General features: G+C 34.8%; 1 protein-coding gene across 2 annotated transcripts; it reads left to right on the forward strand.

Moving 5' to 3' along the window:
• Window positions 1-12,403: 12,403 nt before the first annotated feature.
• Window positions 12,404-17,123, forward strand: LOC140860378 (putative late blight resistance protein homolog R1B-23). 2 transcript variants are annotated; one of them, XR_012143695.1, is made up of 3 exons: window positions 12,404-12,791; window positions 12,914-15,667; window positions 16,951-17,123. XR_012143695.1 is itself a non-coding variant. In XM_073263378.1 (2 exons), exon 2 carries the CDS (start codon window positions 12,950-12,952, stop codon window positions 15,599-15,601), a length of 2,652 nt encoding a protein of 883 aa, XP_073119479.1. In that variant the 5' UTR covers window positions 12,404-12,791; window positions 12,914-12,949; the 3' UTR covers window positions 15,602-16,942. The 2 variants fall into 2 exon arrangements, 1 of the variants encoding a protein (XP_073119479.1); XM_073263378.1 differs by lacking the exon at window positions 16,951-17,123 and having other exon boundaries at window positions 12,914-16,942.
• The last annotated feature ends 825 nt before the right edge of the window (window positions 17,124-17,948 follow it).

Here is a 17,948-nt window from a genome sequence, read left to right on the forward strand (position 1 = left end):
CATCCATTCGTGTTCTCATAGCTATTGCAGCATTGCATGATCTTGATATACATCAAATGGATGTTAAAACAGCGTTTTTTAATGGAGAGTTGGAAGAAGAAATATATATAAAACAACCAAAAGGGTTTATTGTACCCGAAAATGAAGGAAGGTGTGTAAACTTGTCAAGTCGTTGTATGGACTCAAACAAGCACCTAAACAGTGGCATCAAAAGTTTAACACTACAATGTTGCCAAATGGTTTCACAATAAATGAGTATGACAAATGTGTCTATATTAAAGGTACTACAAATGCATATGTAATTGTTTGCCTTTATGTCGATGACATGTTAATCATGGGAAGCAACCATGAATTGATTGTGAAAACCAAGAAGATGTTGAGACAACATTTTGATATGAAGGATTTGAGATTGTGTGATATAATTCTAGGGATTAAAGTCTCTAGACTTTCTGCTGGAATTATGTTATCCCAAACTCATTATGTAGAAAAGGTTCTTGAACGATTTAATGCCACAAATCGTCCTCTGGCTAGAACACCTATGGAATTGGGTACACATTTAGCCAAAAATAGAGGAGAACCTATTTCACAAGTGGAATATGCAAGGGTGATAGGAAGTCTAATGTACTTAACTAACTGTACTCGTCCTGATCTTGCATATTATGTAAAAAAACTTAGTCGGTTCACAAGTAATCATAGTGAGGATCATTGGAAAGCACTAATGAGAGTGCTTGGATATTTGAAATACACTTCTAGTTATGGAATAGTGTATACAAAATATCCTGCGGTCCTAGAAGGATATTGTGATGCAAATTGGATTTCTGACACGAAAGACTCCAAGTCTACGAGTGGATATGTGTTCACCATCGGTGGAGGAGCGGTGTCATGGAGATCCTCTTAACAAACTTGTATAGCTCGATCGACTATGGAGTCCGAGTTCAATGCTCTTGATAAAGCAGGAGAAGAAGCTGAATGGCTTCGAAACTTTCTCGAAGATATTCCATGTTGGAATAAACCGGTGTCTTCCATTACTATTCATTGTGACAGTCAGTCAGCAATTGGAAGAGCACAAAGTAGTATGTACAATGGTAAATCTCGACATATTCGTCGGAGACATAATACCATAAGACAATTGATCTCGAATGGGGTTATTTCGGTTGACTATGTGAAGTTAAAGGAAAACCTTGCGGATCCGCTTACAAAATGTATAAATAGAGATCAAATGTACAAACTACTTGGAGGAATGGGTTTAAAATCAACAAATTAAAATATTTATAGCGGTAACCCAACCTTGAGAATTGGAGATCCCAAAACCTTGGTTCAATGGGACAAATAAGTTATAAATATTAGTTTGCGTGCTTGGAATTGTTACTTGCTCATTCCTGAAATATCCAAGTATAAATGACCTGCAAAATGTGGTGAGGTTAAGCTTTCTTTTAATGATTCCTATACCTATGAGGTGGAGTAGCGCAGGATACTCTTGATAGGAGATCACCTATATAAGTGCAAAGTATTGGCCGCTTTGATTGCAACACTTATGAATCTAAGATATGGTCCAGGGCCAAAATGGACACAACGTGAGAACAAAATATGTTAAAGTATTGTTATGTAAGTACTATTGACTTGGTTTACATAAACGGTTGACTAGTTCAAGACATCGTGTCACTATGCAACTAGTAAATCCGATAGTATTTTACTAAGGTAGGTTCAAAGCCACAAGCTACCTATCCTGATGTAACAATATCTCATAAAATCTTTCTAGTGAGAATGATAATGTACGTGAAATTCATTCATGTGAGGGATTGTTGGAAATTATTGAATGAATAAATGGGCTTGAAAGCCTTGTACCAAAAGTTTGTAAGAAATAAGAAATGGGCTTGAAAGCTTGTCTCAAAAGTTTGAATTGCTTGTCCCAAAAATTTGAATTGTGGTGAATAATTTGGAGGGAAACAATATCCCACATTGGAAGATTTCCAATGTATAGTTCACATTATATAGTCCAACTTTGGAATATGGGATTGGGCCCTTAGGGCACCGATGTTTTGTAAAGGGGCAAGACGCTAATTGATGCAACTAACACGCGCGCGCGGCCGGCCGGCTCGGCGCGGCGAGGTCTTCTGATCCGATTATTCTTTTTGGATAAATTTAAAATAATATTTTATTATTTTTTTGAGTGCGCCCGGGCGGTAAATAATTACCGCTCGAGCGCATCACCTCATATGCGGGACAGAAAATTGGCAGAAAGTGGGGTGCCCGAGCGGTAAAATATTACCGCCCGTGCGCGACACCAAAAGTGCGAGACAGAAGGCTGGCCGCTCGAGCGGTAGAATATTACCGCCCGAGCGCCCCTTCTGTACTCTGAAAAGACACGACTCTTTTCGGGCTTTTTTTGTCATGGGTTGCATCCTTACGCCTACAAACGTGTTATTTCGTGTATAAGACTATATATACGTTGGTTATAACACAGAAAAAAGACACAGAAATATCTGATAACGTATAGATCTGATTTCTGAAAGAACTCTCCCTCACTTTCTCAAAGTAAAAAGTTGAAACTTATTTTCGTTCGCTGAAGTTCGTGATATTTGTAGTGCTGCTATATCACGATCGTTAGTCGTTGTATCTTAGAGACGATTGCCGCCAACGTTGAGCACTATTAACGGGAAATTTTGTCTTGCGGATAGAGAGATTCTCTCGCCTCGACTAGTTGCTGTTGATATAAAAGTTTCTTCAGAATTTTGAGTACAACCTATTAACAATCATATAGTAGAAGACACACAAAAAAATATTGCAAGCAACCAAGAATCACAAATGAAAATGTTGACCAAAAATTCAAACAGCCAAGAATGTGAGAAACACCCGACATTGTAATGATCAAAGATTTGAAGGAAAATCAAACGGATGTCGTCATCGAAGCACTCATTCTTCGACAAGGCTATGAAATCAAAACAAAGAAAAGTTTAGTGACACTCAGAAAGCTAAACTTGATAGACAGACAGGTATGTGAATTATATTTTGGACCACAAATCATAATAATGTTGTATGTTCTATAAAAACATGATCACCTGCAAGAGTTTCAAATACTTCTTCGTTCAACATACTTGGACATCTTCAACTTATTTCTAATAAACCATATAAGCTTGGTGATCTGTTTGTTAACATCTGCCTTCTATCTTTTTCTAGGGAACCATGATTCACGCACTTATGTTTTCCGACGTGATTCAGCAATTTAAAACATTGATGCACGCCAATAAAACCTATTTTCTTTGTAATCCATTAGTGAAGAAAATCGATTCCAGATATGCTAATGTCAACCCAGTTTCGAAATTACTGTCCAAACAAGAACTGTGGTCACTGAATTTCAAGCCATCCGACCAACACTGCCCCTAGATATCAAATTCAAACGATTTGATGAAATCACTCCTGAGATTAACGGAAATGAAGACCAACGTAAGCTTAGTTATACACTGTTATTTTAGACCTTCCCATGCTATCCTTAACACTGTAATCAATTTGCAGATGTAATTGGTTTTCTCAAAAGCATTCGGTGGCTTCGTTATTTCCAGAAACCTAAGACTGGAACAACTGGATATCTAAGAGAAATCATCCTCATGAATGAACGGTTAGGCATGATTAACAATCATAAAAAAATTCCAAAAAATTAAAAACTTTCCCAACTCTTAATTTCTATAGTCCACAATTTTTCTGATACACAATTTTGACATGCAAATGTGTGAACAGGTATGAGATTATAAGTATTGGATTGTGGGATGATTTGGCTGTCAATAAAGGACAACTTATGAGAATGAACGAGGATCATGGACCTATTGTGGCTATATGCAATCTCATAATGCAATCACACCTAAGTTATACTAACCATCACCATATTTTTAATGTATAATTTACAGATCATAACTCTGTTTTTCCCTTTCATTTTCAGACATTTCCCAATTGAAATCTATGGCAACAACGTTCGTTTATATGAATCCGCGATGCTCAGCAGCAAATGAACTAGCATAGTGGTAATAACCCTTTTACCGATCTTTGGTGTGCCTTTGACAACTTTCAGCACAACCTTATAATCTTAGTTGATTGTTTATTTTGGATATCATTTCTACTACAACATAACAAAACTAAATACTAGGCTGCACTCGGCTAAAACCATGGATGAAGTGTACGAACTTTGGACAAGAAAAAAATTTGTGGAATCGCACGAAGTGATGCTCGAACAACTCAACAAAAAAAGAAACACACTTATTGAGGTATCTCTGTATCTGAATATAATTGCAAACGCGTGATAGATTGTTTTCTTTTTCCTCGCATTTCATTTGTTCACATGCATAATTTTGTTTTCCTTTGATGATTTGATTCATGATGGCCTACCATATTCTTATAATACCAGTTAATTGAGAAAAAATCTTCATCATAGAACAGTTTAGATGTTTTACTAAGTATTAGAAGCCTTCGTTTCAGACTTGCAGGTTCATTACATTGCACATTTCACCTTCACTATAAGATTCTCCTATTTCTTCTATTTTCAACAGAGCAGCTATGGTAGTGTTTTATCTTGAAACACACAAACAACAAATGATTTTAATATTGTTATTCAAAATATGCAAACTCAAAAACGCGAATATTACAGAAATAATATTATAAGAACGAAGAATGATAGTAATACAACATAACAGTATAAAAGAAAATAGTTAAGCAAACCGAGGCTTGTAACAAGTATAGTTTCCTTAAAAAAGATTCGTCGCCTCCATTAGATGCTTGAGGATCAACACGTATAGACGTATGTTTCCCAGGATACAACGGAAAAACCAATAGCAAACTAAGCACAAATTCACTACTCCGGCGAACTTAAATCGTGCCTTCACTTTATCACCAAAACTTAACGGAGGCCAAACGAAAAGCTTATCAACATGAAATGCAAGGGAATTCTTGAGAGTTATCAAAAATTATGTGTAGAGATTGTTTTTCAAAATTGTGTGGATTTAGAAAATGAGCACACTATTTATAAGCTTCAAAAGGCATATCAAGAGTCATGCAAGATTAATTAACCCAATTAAGATTGCAATTAACTCAAGTATATGGAGAGCCAAAATTCTCCAATTAACTCAAGAATGTAGAGAGCCAAAGGACACTCTCACATTCATGATCCATAATTTTCATTCAAAAATTTTAATTAAAATAAATTTCCAACAAATATATCCCGAAACACGTGATTATTCTCATTTATTCCTACTCTTGCCTACTTTTATTTGCGTCCCACCTCATGAATTAGTGGCATGTAAATGTTAAATCAATCATGAATACTAAGTTTAGCAAATTTTTCCACGCTCCATCATTAAAAAATAACTTGCACTTTGTTTGTTTATTCCGCTTTTTAATGATTATGCTTTTCCTAATTAAATTAAATCTACACGAATGGTTTTTCAGTTTTTTACCATTGTTTCCCAACAAAAGTTCACAAGTTACCTTACTAATAAATCTATGTCTAACAGACAATTTTACCACTTTGGAAAAAAAATTACTCAATTTTACATATTGAGATTCTGTTTTTTAATTTAGTTTTATGACCTGAAAATATTTTAGAATGATTAGTTTTATGATCTGCAAATATTTTAGAACAACTACGACTGTGTTCGGGGAACAATCAAAGAGCTCGAAAACAAACCCTCTATGTTTTATGATGCTTGCAACAATTGCTACACGGCTGCAACAAAAACAAGTAATGAAATGTCTTGTCCAAACTGCACAGTATACCCATTGAGATAGTTCCGAGGTTTCTTATTACTTCTACTTCCAATTTTTCTTTCGCAAATCATTATGCCCACAAATGATTATGTACTTATTCACTACGCTCTCAGGTATAAACTTAATGTCTTGATTTAAGATGGAACTGAAGTTGCAAGAGTGACTATGGTTGGTAAAACCGTCACATTATTCATTGGAATTCCGGTCGAAAAATACATACTGAATTGTGATCAGGTAAGATAAACATATATGAACATTACGAAATTAAAACATTTTTTCCTCATCATATTGTTTACAACTATATGATCTAATATAATAAGTCTAACATACAATGCAGAAAAACATTGACATAATCAGCTATCACAAAGAAAGCCACAGGTTTTTGGTAAAGTTAGATCACAAATGTCAAAAACTATGAAAACAAGGTTTCGATGATTGTTGAGAGCATCCAAAAACCACATTAAAAAAAGAGATCATTGATCAAAGGAAAGACAAAGCGTGCCATGAACGAAGGATCAAACATATCCGCATCCACATCTTCAAAGAGAAACATTCCTGAGAAAAGTGAAACAAGTCACACCGCAATGGACATACAAGATGACGAATTTTCTGTAGGCCCAAAATAAAAAATTTTAACTCGTTTTTGCTGTTTACATTAATTAATCTTGATTGTTTGATCATTAAATATTAAATCGGGACACAGGCCCTTTCATCACCTACAGCAATCAAGGTCCAAAAAGCTGTCCGAAGTTGCACCAAAAACGTGATCAAGATGCTGTACTATTCTGTCCAAAAGCCGAGTAGCTTAGTTTCTTACGGTTGAGCAGATTCTTCCTTTCACCTAGTTTGGGATTCGCTCCAGTTTGAGGCCTCCAGCAACGCATACTCCTACACGATTTGCTTATAAATCGAATACGGTAAGTGGGCTTCTATCCTTCTGTTTTGTGATATAAGGTTCTATACTTATATTCAATCTGGTGTGAGTTTAAGTTTTCTAAACTAAGTTACATATGTTCTTTTGAAAAATTCGATCGGCATGATACGTGTATTCGTTTTATTTGGTATTTTTGAATTCATTGGTTATTTGTTATATTATTCGAAGCATGTTAGAAGCATTTGAGATGCGCTATTAAGAATCAATTTAGAAATGATTAAGGAATTTCCGATGATTTGATTTGATATGGCCCTGATGCGGTGTGTTATAATAACCGTTCTTTTGGCCTCGCACTTTAGAAGAGTAACATATAGGGGACTGATCAGTAAACTATGGAAAATGAGATAATTATCAGTGCAAAGTTTGATTCGTATTTGTGTCAGATTCAACATGATTAATTTGTTTCGAGATTATAATATGTACATGTGTATATTTTGGTGTTTATCATGTCCTATTGTCTCTCACTTGCTGAGTGTTTTTCAAAACACTCACCTCCTTACCTTCCTCCCCAGATACCAAAGATAAGTTCGAAGATGATGAACAACATGCATTCTGGGGTTGGTGATCACGTTGTGGAGATATTATTAGTATATTTTGTGTTTTATTGTCGCTTCCACTATAATCGTTCTTTCTGATTTTGTAAAGACGTTTTTGATTATGTAAAAGACTGGTTGAAGACAAATTTTCTATATTACTTGGCTTGTTGTTTTACGTTTCGAAATGTTAAACAACGTCCACGTCTCGGTTCCGGGCCGTGACATCACGTGTTGTGTGTTTGTACCATCTTTTTTGATTGATTTGATTTATATTCAAATATAATTAATTTCATAATTATGAAAAATAAGGATCAGACTGCAATTAAAGTTGGTAAGGTCAAATGATAAATATGCGACCAAACATGGATGATAATGCAATTAAGAAAACAAAATAGTAAAAGTAAATTAAAAAAAAAAAAAAAAAAAGCCACACCACCATACCATATGATGGGAGCGGAACTTTAATAAGATAGAAGTGATATATATTAACATCAAGTCTACCACTACTCTATCAGTCTATTGTTTTGTTTGGATCCGTCTTTGATGAGATACCAGCACAATGCCCCGTCCTCATGCTATAAGATGACTCCAATGTGACAATCTTGGCTCCACTTTTTTTATCTGCTGTAGGTGTAACGATTTATTCGATCCCATGCATATGCTTTGAGGGTAAATCCAATAACAAACAAAATGCTACATTTGATTTTTTTTTTTATGTTTCATTGTATATGGTGATCGATCTACATGAAAAATTATATGTATTCGATTATGCATGTGTCATTGGATCAACCCGTAAAGCTACCAAGAAACCACACAACATCAACAATTTTCTACATGGACATTTCCTCCAGTTCCTTGCATTGCGGACTTTTCGCTCAAAATCGCGTTATAATTTACATCATTTTAAGGTAGTATTTGGGAGAGTTTTTAGGAAGCACTTTTTAGCTTTTCGTTAACAAAATTTTAAAATTTTATTAAAAAAAACTGAAAAGTGTTATTTAGAAGCTCTCCCAAACAGTGACTAATTGGCAATATTAGCCAACCAATTTGCTGACCGTTATCTCTCCCTCCTACCTCTACCACAAACATGTTTGTCAACTCTTCAACCATAGTTTCAACGGCGAAAATCCCATTTAATTTGTTTTGGCCCATTCTGTTGTTGAAATCTCCTTCTCGTCTCTATCCTCCACTAGCCCTCCTTGATCAAACTAGTAAGCTCAATTCATTGACTGATCCATCTACGATATCACAAATACATAAGGAAATAAAATTGTGATTTGGTTAACAGTTTATAGAGTCATGCACGTCCTCGTCGCGGCCCGACCCTCGATCCACCGATGCCAAAAATCTAGAGATGACTCCTATAGGTTTTTTAAGTGGCTTCCATTATGTAGTACTTTGTCCCGCAGGTTCAAAAAGTGTCTCCCACCTACGTCATAACACTTATTTCTCGGGATTCGATCGATGTTGATCGTTTCTGATACCATTATGTCATGTGTATCCAACAAATAAAAATGTATGGATAAAAATTGAAGAACACACATTAATTATACATAGATCAATCAATTCAATACACATTATATCAACACTACTATGATTTTGTCCATTTTGATTGTTTTGTTAAATCAAAGTGCATTGACTCATTTGACTCAAAAAAGCTTAATGAGAATGCAAATAGTGACAAGTGTCTACAATAATATTTAATTTAAAGTTCTAAACTGAAACGATATATTATTTAAATCTAGTTTTTTTTTTTTTGTTGTGAATGAGTTCGGGTTATGATTTCATTTTAGTCAGAGTGCAAGTGTTAAATAATAAATTGTACTGGGAAACATAATTATGTAATATATGAAATTCAGTTTCCGAATAGTAAATCAGACAAGTATTTTTGTATTAAAGTTTAAAAAATCAAGAAACATAAATATGTTCAATATTGTTAATAACAAAATTTGGTAAGATAATTGAACTCCAATGTTGTAAGAAAAATAACATCTTGATGTGCTTGCATATTTTGTGCATCCAATTATGCGATAGTACACGCACCACGTTGGTTAAGAACTCCAATAATGACTTTGTATAAATATAATAATTTTTGCAGTGTTAAGCTGAAGTTTTCAAGAAAATACATCATACTAGCATAGCGATAACTTCAAAAAAAGAAAAAAAGGATTATCTACGTACGTAGAATACTCATTACATTATTTTTTTTTACAATATGGATTAAAACTGTTTGATTGGAAATAAAACAAAACTTGGTCACAAACTTACTCCATTGATGATGCATTCGGAGAAACGCACACAATGAATTCATGTTCACAGTACAATAATGAATACCATCAGTTCATAAAAACAATACCATCAGTTCTTAAAAACAAGATCAGTAATGCGAGGAAAAAAAATGGTAAAGTCACGATAGTAGATAACTGCTATTAAATTGATAAAGAAATCCTAGTTGAAATTTGGGTAAACGAAATCGGTAAGCTTTGTGTATGAAAAAAATCATCACATTATTTCGAGCAGTAATAGGCTCAAATTGATGAAATAATTTCATTAAATAATTAAAAATTATATAAAATTGTAGAAGAGGAAGATATGTATGGACAGACAATTCAAAATTCCAAAACACTGCCTTAACGTGTATTAATTAAACCTTACAAAATAAAATAAAATTTTAATTAAAAAGAATAATTTTCACATCTTTAATTTAATCAATATAATTTAATTAATTAATTAAAGATGACAATATCAGTAGAGAAGGAATATATACGGACCGACAATTACAAACACCCAACATTAATTAATTAATTGTATAACATAAATGATTACCAATTACCAAAAGACAAATGTAATACATATCTCCAATAATTAACGCATATAACACAAGGACAATCAAGTAAATAAACAATAAAAACTGACATCAAACTTTTGCAGTAGTATATTAATTTTTATATAAAAATAGATAATAGATGAATTCGATTATTTTGGTTTAACCGAGGTATTGTTCAACCTCCGATGCGAGTAACAACAATATGCTCTAGCAAATTCAACTCTTACAACAAGTCATGTTTATTGAATAATAAAATTATTAGAAACAATAATATCTTTTAGCACAAATTGATGATTAAAAATGCTAATGATGTCATTTTTTGTTGTTGCTTAATGGTTCAAAACCATTATTATGAAATTAAAACTAAGTCGCCTCATCTCCATTTGTTAGTCTAGTCAACTCCTAGTTTTATGTCCTCGAGCAACAATCATGGCTCCTCTGCTCACTTTCCAAGAGCCATCACCAAAGGTCACTTTATGACCTTCGTCATCGATCTGTCCCACTGAGATCAGATTCCGGATCAACTTTGGTACATGACTCACTTTGTTGAGTTTCCAGATAGATCCGTTTGACATTTTCAAACTGATATCACTCATACCAGCTATTTCTAAAGGTTTTCCATTTGCCAGGAAAACTTTTCCGTAATTACCAGCAATGTAATTACTGAATATCCCACGATCACCAGTGGTATGAAATGAAGCTCCCGAATCCATAACCCAAGAATCAACCGGGCTTTCCATGGATAGTACTAAGGCATCATGTACATCCTCAGTAACAACGTTTGCATTATTCTTGGGTGATTTGCAGTTCTTTTTCAGATGACCAGTTTCACCACAGCTCCAACACTTCAATTTCTTTTCGAAGGTATTTGTGTCTTTTCCACTTCTTGATTTGGATCTGCCACGCCATCGGTTAGAACCTTTTTCGCCACTCTTGCCTCTGCCTCTATTTTCGAGATTTAGGGCAGATGATGATGTCCCTTCACCCGAATCCCTCCTTCGAACTTCTTCACCAAGAATTCGATCTCGGACATCATTGAATTGTAATTTTCCTTTTCCAGCAGAATTGCTAACCGCTGCCCGCATCGAATCCCAAGCATTTGGTAAAGACGCCAAAAGAATAAGTGCACGGATCTCATCATCAAACTTGATTTCAACCGATGTTAGCTGGAAAACAATCGTGTTGAATTCATTGATGTGTGATGCCACCGAAGCACCTTCCTCCATCTTCAAGTTGAATAACTTTTTCATGAGGAACACTTTATTATTTGCTGATGGATTCTCGTACATGTCAGACAAAATGAACATCATCTCCTTCTGGGTTTTTGCCTCCGTCACGTTGTGTGCCACGTTCTTTGTTAGGGTCAATCGTATTACACCTAACACCTGTCGGTCAAGGAGTTCCCACTCATCATCCTCCATCTTTTCTGGCTTCACTCCGGATAGAGGTTGATGCAACTTCTTGCTATACAGATAATCTTTAATATGTAACCGCCAGAACGTGAAATCTGTACCGTCGAACTTATTGATTCCCAGTCCCGATCCGTCATTCCTGGCCATCGCTTCTCTTGCCTTAATAAAATTTCAAAAAATCTTTTCTGATGTGGAAGATCAGACAAAGGTACAACCACAAAGCATACTCAGAATTTTAAGAAATTTTTCACCAAGGCTCCCGGACACCGTAACAGCTTTGATACCAGTTGTTATGGATTATGCCGGAGCGGCCATGACGATAATAATTGCGGAATAAAAATAATCAACAAAAACATCAAATATTTACGTGGTTCACCCAATATAGGCTACGTCCACGGAGCTACTGCAATATTTATAACCGGAAAAATATTATAAGTGTATACAAAATACTATATCTCACTACACCCAAACCCCGAGTATTACCGAGAAAATATTTTTCTAACTCACACAAGAGAACACTCAAGAGAACCCAAAAAACTATTTTGTTTCTTTTTCTATTGATCTCGTATTTTTTTCTTTTCTGTTGGGATATATAAACTGAGGTGTAATAAATTCCTTCAGTTGACAATTGACAACCACAACCAGCTATCCTCGACCAACCTCATTTATGAGGTATTTAATTTGTATGAGGTATTTAACTTGTCACCTAACAAGTGCAATAATGCTACAACCAATTCAACTCCTAGATCAAGTCGTATTCATTTGATGATAGAATTAATAAATAATCCTAACGCGCCATATCATCTCCATTTGTTAATTTATTATGCCAGTGGTTAAATGAATTAAAGAAATCAGACAGCAAAGTCAACTATGCCAATGGTTAAATATATCAAACGAATCAAGTCACCTGCAAGCATATCATCTCATAAATAATCCTAACGCGCCATATCATCTCCATTTGTTAATTTATTATGCCAGTGGTTAAATGAATTAAAGAAATCAGACAGCAAAGTCAACTATGCCAATGGTTAAATATATCAAACGATCAAGTCACCTGCAAGCATATCATCTCCATGTGTTTATGTAAATGCATATATATATAGGCAAAAAATGTTGCGAAGATTTTATCTAAGATCTCAAATCTCAGAAAAATTATATTGATAACACCCTTATTTGTAGTTTGCAATCAAGTCAAGATGCATTTTGCTATCAAGTGGAATCTTGATTTCTAAATTTCAGGTGTGGAATTTAAGCTCTACAATGGAGAAGGAGCAATTGGCTTCCTAGCGGCTTGCTCCGGGTCACTTTCTTGAAAGTAACAAGTTTCATAGGTAAGCGTTGTCTATCGATGTAACAAAAGTTGTTATGATCTTCATTACTCCTCTGCTTGCATCCAACACTAACCCTATCGATATCCTGATACTTGTGTTCTCCTATATATATTCATCTGCAGAAGTTAAATTCACTACTGAAAGTTGAAGCTTCAAATATGGCGGTGGTGGCGTATGCAGCTCTAATGTCTCTTCTGAATACTTCAGAGCTCATCTTGCACCCTTCCCAGCACTGGCTACGTATAAACATAATACAGATCGAGTCCCTGCTACAAAAGGTTCATCTCCTTCAAGAATTTCTCGAAGATTTTTCACACAGAGCCCACGAAGACATGGCCGGATTGGAGACGCAAATTGCAGACATGGCTTATGCAGCAGAGGAAATCCTCGAGTCCCATGTATTGGATCAGATTCCAGCACGATCTACGGGTAGCGAGGGGAATAGCTCGACAAAGTTCTCTGACGATATCCATAAAGTGATAGAAGAGATGGAGGATCTGATACAGAACAAGCTGATGATGATAAAAGAGACTATTGGGAAGTTTGAGGAAGATCCGACGTTCGTAGATTTTTCGCCTGCTGTGGCGTCAAGATCAGCTCCCAAGGAGCAAAATACCAAGGTGGGTTCTGATGAAAAGTTGGAGGAAATATTGGATATACTCACTGGACAGCAATCAAATCGCCAAATCTTAGCAATTGTTGGAATGGGAGGAATAGGTAAGTCCACTCTAGCTAACAATGTCTACCAACATCCATTTATTAAGAATCACTTTGATATTTGTGCTTGGGCTACAATATCTCAAAAATATAGTGCACGAAAAATTATTTATGAAATGCTATCAGAAATTGAACGAAGTAGATCAAACAGTCAATTAAGAGATGATCAGTTGGGCCAAGCCAAGTGTGATACTGGTGAAGAACAATTGTACAAAAGCTTATTTGGTAGAAGATATTTGATCGTGCTGGACGATTTATGGAGCATTGAGGCTTGGGATGAGATAAAACGATTCCTTCCAGATTTTGGAAACAGAAGTCGAATCATGATAACGACGAGGGTAAAGAAGGTGGCAGAGCAATTGAGCTCTTGTCCGCTCTTTGAACTGGATTTGTTAGATGACAACAGGAGCTGGGAATTGATGAGCGAAAAGGTTTTCGGACATGAACAAGGTTGTCCTCCTGAACTGGAAGAATTAGGGAAGACGATTGCGAAAAATTGCAAAGGACTTCCTCTAGCAATTGTGGTGATTGGTGGAGTGCTCGCCAAGTCTGATAAGACGATGGTGTTTTGGGAGCATGTAGGTGAACATATGAAGTCAATCATAAATTCAGAGGACAATTACGAGAAATGCTTGGAGATATTATATTTGAGTTACAATAACTTGCCTATTCATTTGAAACCATGCTTTCTCTACTTGTCTGTGGCTTCAGATCCATATAATATGCATATCCCTTCTCTCATCGAGGAATGGGTTTCTGAGGGATTTGTAAAACCGATAAGAGGTAAAAGCTTGGAAGAGGCAGCACATGAATACATAGCAGACCTTGTTGATAGAAACCTCCTTATCCTTCGTAGACGAGGGGTCTTTGGCAACTTACTACGTTGTGGTGTGCATGATCTCTTGATAGACCTATGCTGCAGGGAGACAGAAAAAATAGACCTGTTTCGTATTATATATGATACGAACCCAAAATTCATCTCTCACTTCCGTTTTCGTCTATCTCGCATGGAACCCGAAAGATCCCTCCCACGTTCCCTGCATATAGTGGGACCGGCATCACTAAGTCGGTCTATTACCAGTGGGACGCCATGGTACGATGGTCAATTACGATTGTTGAGGGTGTTGATAATGACTGATTCAATTCTACCTGATGAAAACTCGCAGCTAATGAACCTGCGGTTCTTGTCTTTCCATGGTCATTTGGATGGGAATTCGATTTTGAGGTTTTATTCTTTGATGTCCCTATTTTGGAATCTACAGACTCTGCAAATTGATAATTCCTTAATATCTGATCCTTTATCTCTGCCGCCAGAAATTTGGTGTTTGCCACACCTCAGGCGTCTGGAGGGTAATAAAATTCTTTTACCCGATCCTCGCATTGATTCTCATGTTTTAGAAAATCTGCAGACTCTCGGCAAGGTTGTATGTTTTAGGTGCACTGAGGAGGTATATAGAAGACTTCCAAATCTGAAGGAATTATCACTTAAGTATCATGATGATCATCACAATCTTGGAGTAGGAGTGGAATGGCCCTTGTTCCACCTTCACAATCTTGTCCACTTGCAGAAACTCCAATCACTATGCTTCAAGGCACGTTGCCCGATATCTTGGAAATATCTCAGCTTCCCACTCTCTCTCAAACAGTTGACTTTAAAAGGCTGCATGTTACCTTGGGAAGATATGAGCATTGTGGGCTCATTGCCTCATCTTGAGGCACTTGAGCTCTGGTCCGGCGCGTGTAAAGGGCAGACGTGGTGTCCAACACAAGGGCAATTTGTTAAATTGAAAGTGTTGGACATTAAGGGGATTGATTTGTTACATTGGAGAGCAGACAAGACGCACTTCCCAATCCTTGAGCACTTGATTCTTACAAGTTTAAATTTGGAGGAATTTCCTCCAGACTTTGGGGAACACCTAACACTCACAAAACTTGAAGTGGCTTATTGTGGCGAATCTACCAAGGGTTGGGCAGAGGAAGTCGGTGAGGAACAAAAGAGCTTTGGAAATGAAGGCTTTCGAGTCATAATACGTCAAACAATCTATGACCTTCCAAAAGGTAGATACATTATTACGCGCATCGTGAAACAGTGAGGAACAAAAGAGCTTTGGACAAGAAAACCATAATTACGGGCATCGCCGATTACACCCTTTCACAAGGTATATACCTTTTTCATCAATCTATTTGCCCCCCTTCTCCTCTTCTTAATGCTAATTACTTTGACAACATAATACGCAGCAGCCATACATATGATGGTGGTGATCGTCTGAAAAATGACTTTTGTCCAGTATTCCTTTTGAATTATCAACTTTCTTCATAAATTTTTTTTAAAAAAAATGACTTTCAAGCATATTTAAATAATTATGTTACTTTGTTTATATATAATTAACTTTTAAAATGTAGATAAAATATATGATTGAAATATTTGAAAAAAATAGATCTCTTGTGACATGATTTTTTATATCTGTTAAATAAGTTGACGAGATATATATCTATTATGAAAAATAATAGCTTTTACATTAAAATTAATATTTTTCATCCGTCGTATTGAACAAGACCTAGGACATAACATTTTTTCATTAATAACCCAAATAGAAAAATTCGTTATGGAAATTGACCTATAAGACCATCTCAAATGAGTTTTGTGTTAATTAATAACTGATAACCATGACACACGTAATGTGTTTGGATAACTTATTCAATAAAAACATTTTTAGAGTTAGAAAATAATATGTTTTCCCCTAAAAAAAATAATTTTGATTTTCATCATTGTATTTAGTTCTAAAAAAAGCATGAACACTTCTAATTTATTTTTATTTTTTTAAAAAAACTATACTTTAACAACACTTTTTTAACAAATTCAGTGAATAAAGCAAGCGCCTCTAATATAACTAACTTTTTGGTGAAACCTTTTTTATAATCTCAAACTTGTCCTTCACGCATGTTGGATTGAATGCATACAATTTGTTTTTTTAAAAAAATTTAAGAACACCTTTCAAAAAAAAAAATTAATTTAAGAACAAAATGTATAAAATACATAATATTCATATGATTATGTTACATACAAAGTGCCGAATCATACTACTACTTAATGAACATCTCTTTTCTGTCCCAGTGCCGAAACATATTTAACAATATGATGCTAGATAATATGGCCATTGAGAATCATGGAATGAACACAGAGACACCTTTTAAAGCCCATGCTAAAAAGTGAAAAATTTCCTTCGCTATCAATGGTAAACTTTATGTGGTTACGTGTAGCTATGTGATATATATGTATACAATTGTAATGTGTTTTAATCACAAATTATTTGTTCTGAAACTTTTTCCAAATCAAATTACAAAATATATATTATTTGTTTATTTTTCAGCTCGTTGCTTAATTCAGATTGTTGAGTAAATTGAAAGTCATTGTGCTCATGATTTCAGTAACATCATGCAGGCATTGAGATCTACGAAGATTCAGCCCGAGCTTAATTTGTTGCATTTTTTTTTTCTATTTCAGTAACATCGTCCTTTTGGTGATGTTTTGTAGTTGTAAGATATATGGAAAGAGATTCTTAAATCATGTTATAATAGCGTCTCTTGCACGCGATGCATGCATATATATAAATTTTTTAATGTCAATTAATTTTCATGTTATTTTTGAAACTCACGTGATAAATTAGATACACAAAATTTTAAGAATGATAACTATATAATCTAAAAATTTAAAAATACAAACAAAAATAGTTAATATCATTTTGGTAAATAAAATAACATCTGATGGCTAAAAAAAAGAGACCATATAAAATGACTAATATATATGTCTAATAATTTTGGTTTTGTTGAAAATTAAGTTTAGATATAATCGTAATGTCATCTCAAACTTCACCAATGAATGAAAAATTAGTTAATTAAATACTCTCTACGATAATAATATAGTAAGAAATACTTCAAAAATAAAAGTGATTGTTATACCGATCTGTGAATTTTCAAATTTGTGCATGACATTAAGGCTTATGTTGACCTAACTTTATGAAATTTCAAGTGCTCTTTTATTTTTGTATTTGTATTGCTAGAATCACAAGTTCAATGCGTTAGGCCAAATATATAATTTGAAGTTATCTCCTGCTATAGAACACATACCATTCATGCATGGTTGATTTCTATAATATACTCCCTCCGTTCCATATATGATGTCTTGTTTTTCTTTTTCATATTTCCCAAATATATAGGCATATACTATATTTAGTAAGCTTTTATTACCCTATTTTACTATATACCCTTATTTAATTTGGGTTTTTTTCTATTAACTAGTTTTTAGAAATACATAAACATGTTATTAATTGTATTCCTTATATCTTGGAAAATGTGTAAATAATGGATCGAACATTACATATTGGTTATGGTACGCTACAAATTTTCGATTGTTAAGGCTGTTGGATACGTCTGATAGAA

The sequence above is a fragment of the Henckelia pumila genome, chromosome 4 (assembly GCF_033568475.1).
Source record: "Henckelia pumila isolate YLH828 chromosome 4, ASM3356847v2, whole genome shotgun sequence".
NCBI lineage: Eukaryota > Viridiplantae > Streptophyta > Magnoliopsida > Lamiales > Gesneriaceae > Henckelia > Henckelia pumila.

What these genes read in the sequence shown, in the direction of transcription:
- LOC140860378 (XM_073263378.1), top strand. Translation starts at nt 12,950, where the DNA reads ATGGCGGTGGTGGCGTATGCAGCTCTAATGTCTCTTCTGAATACTTCA.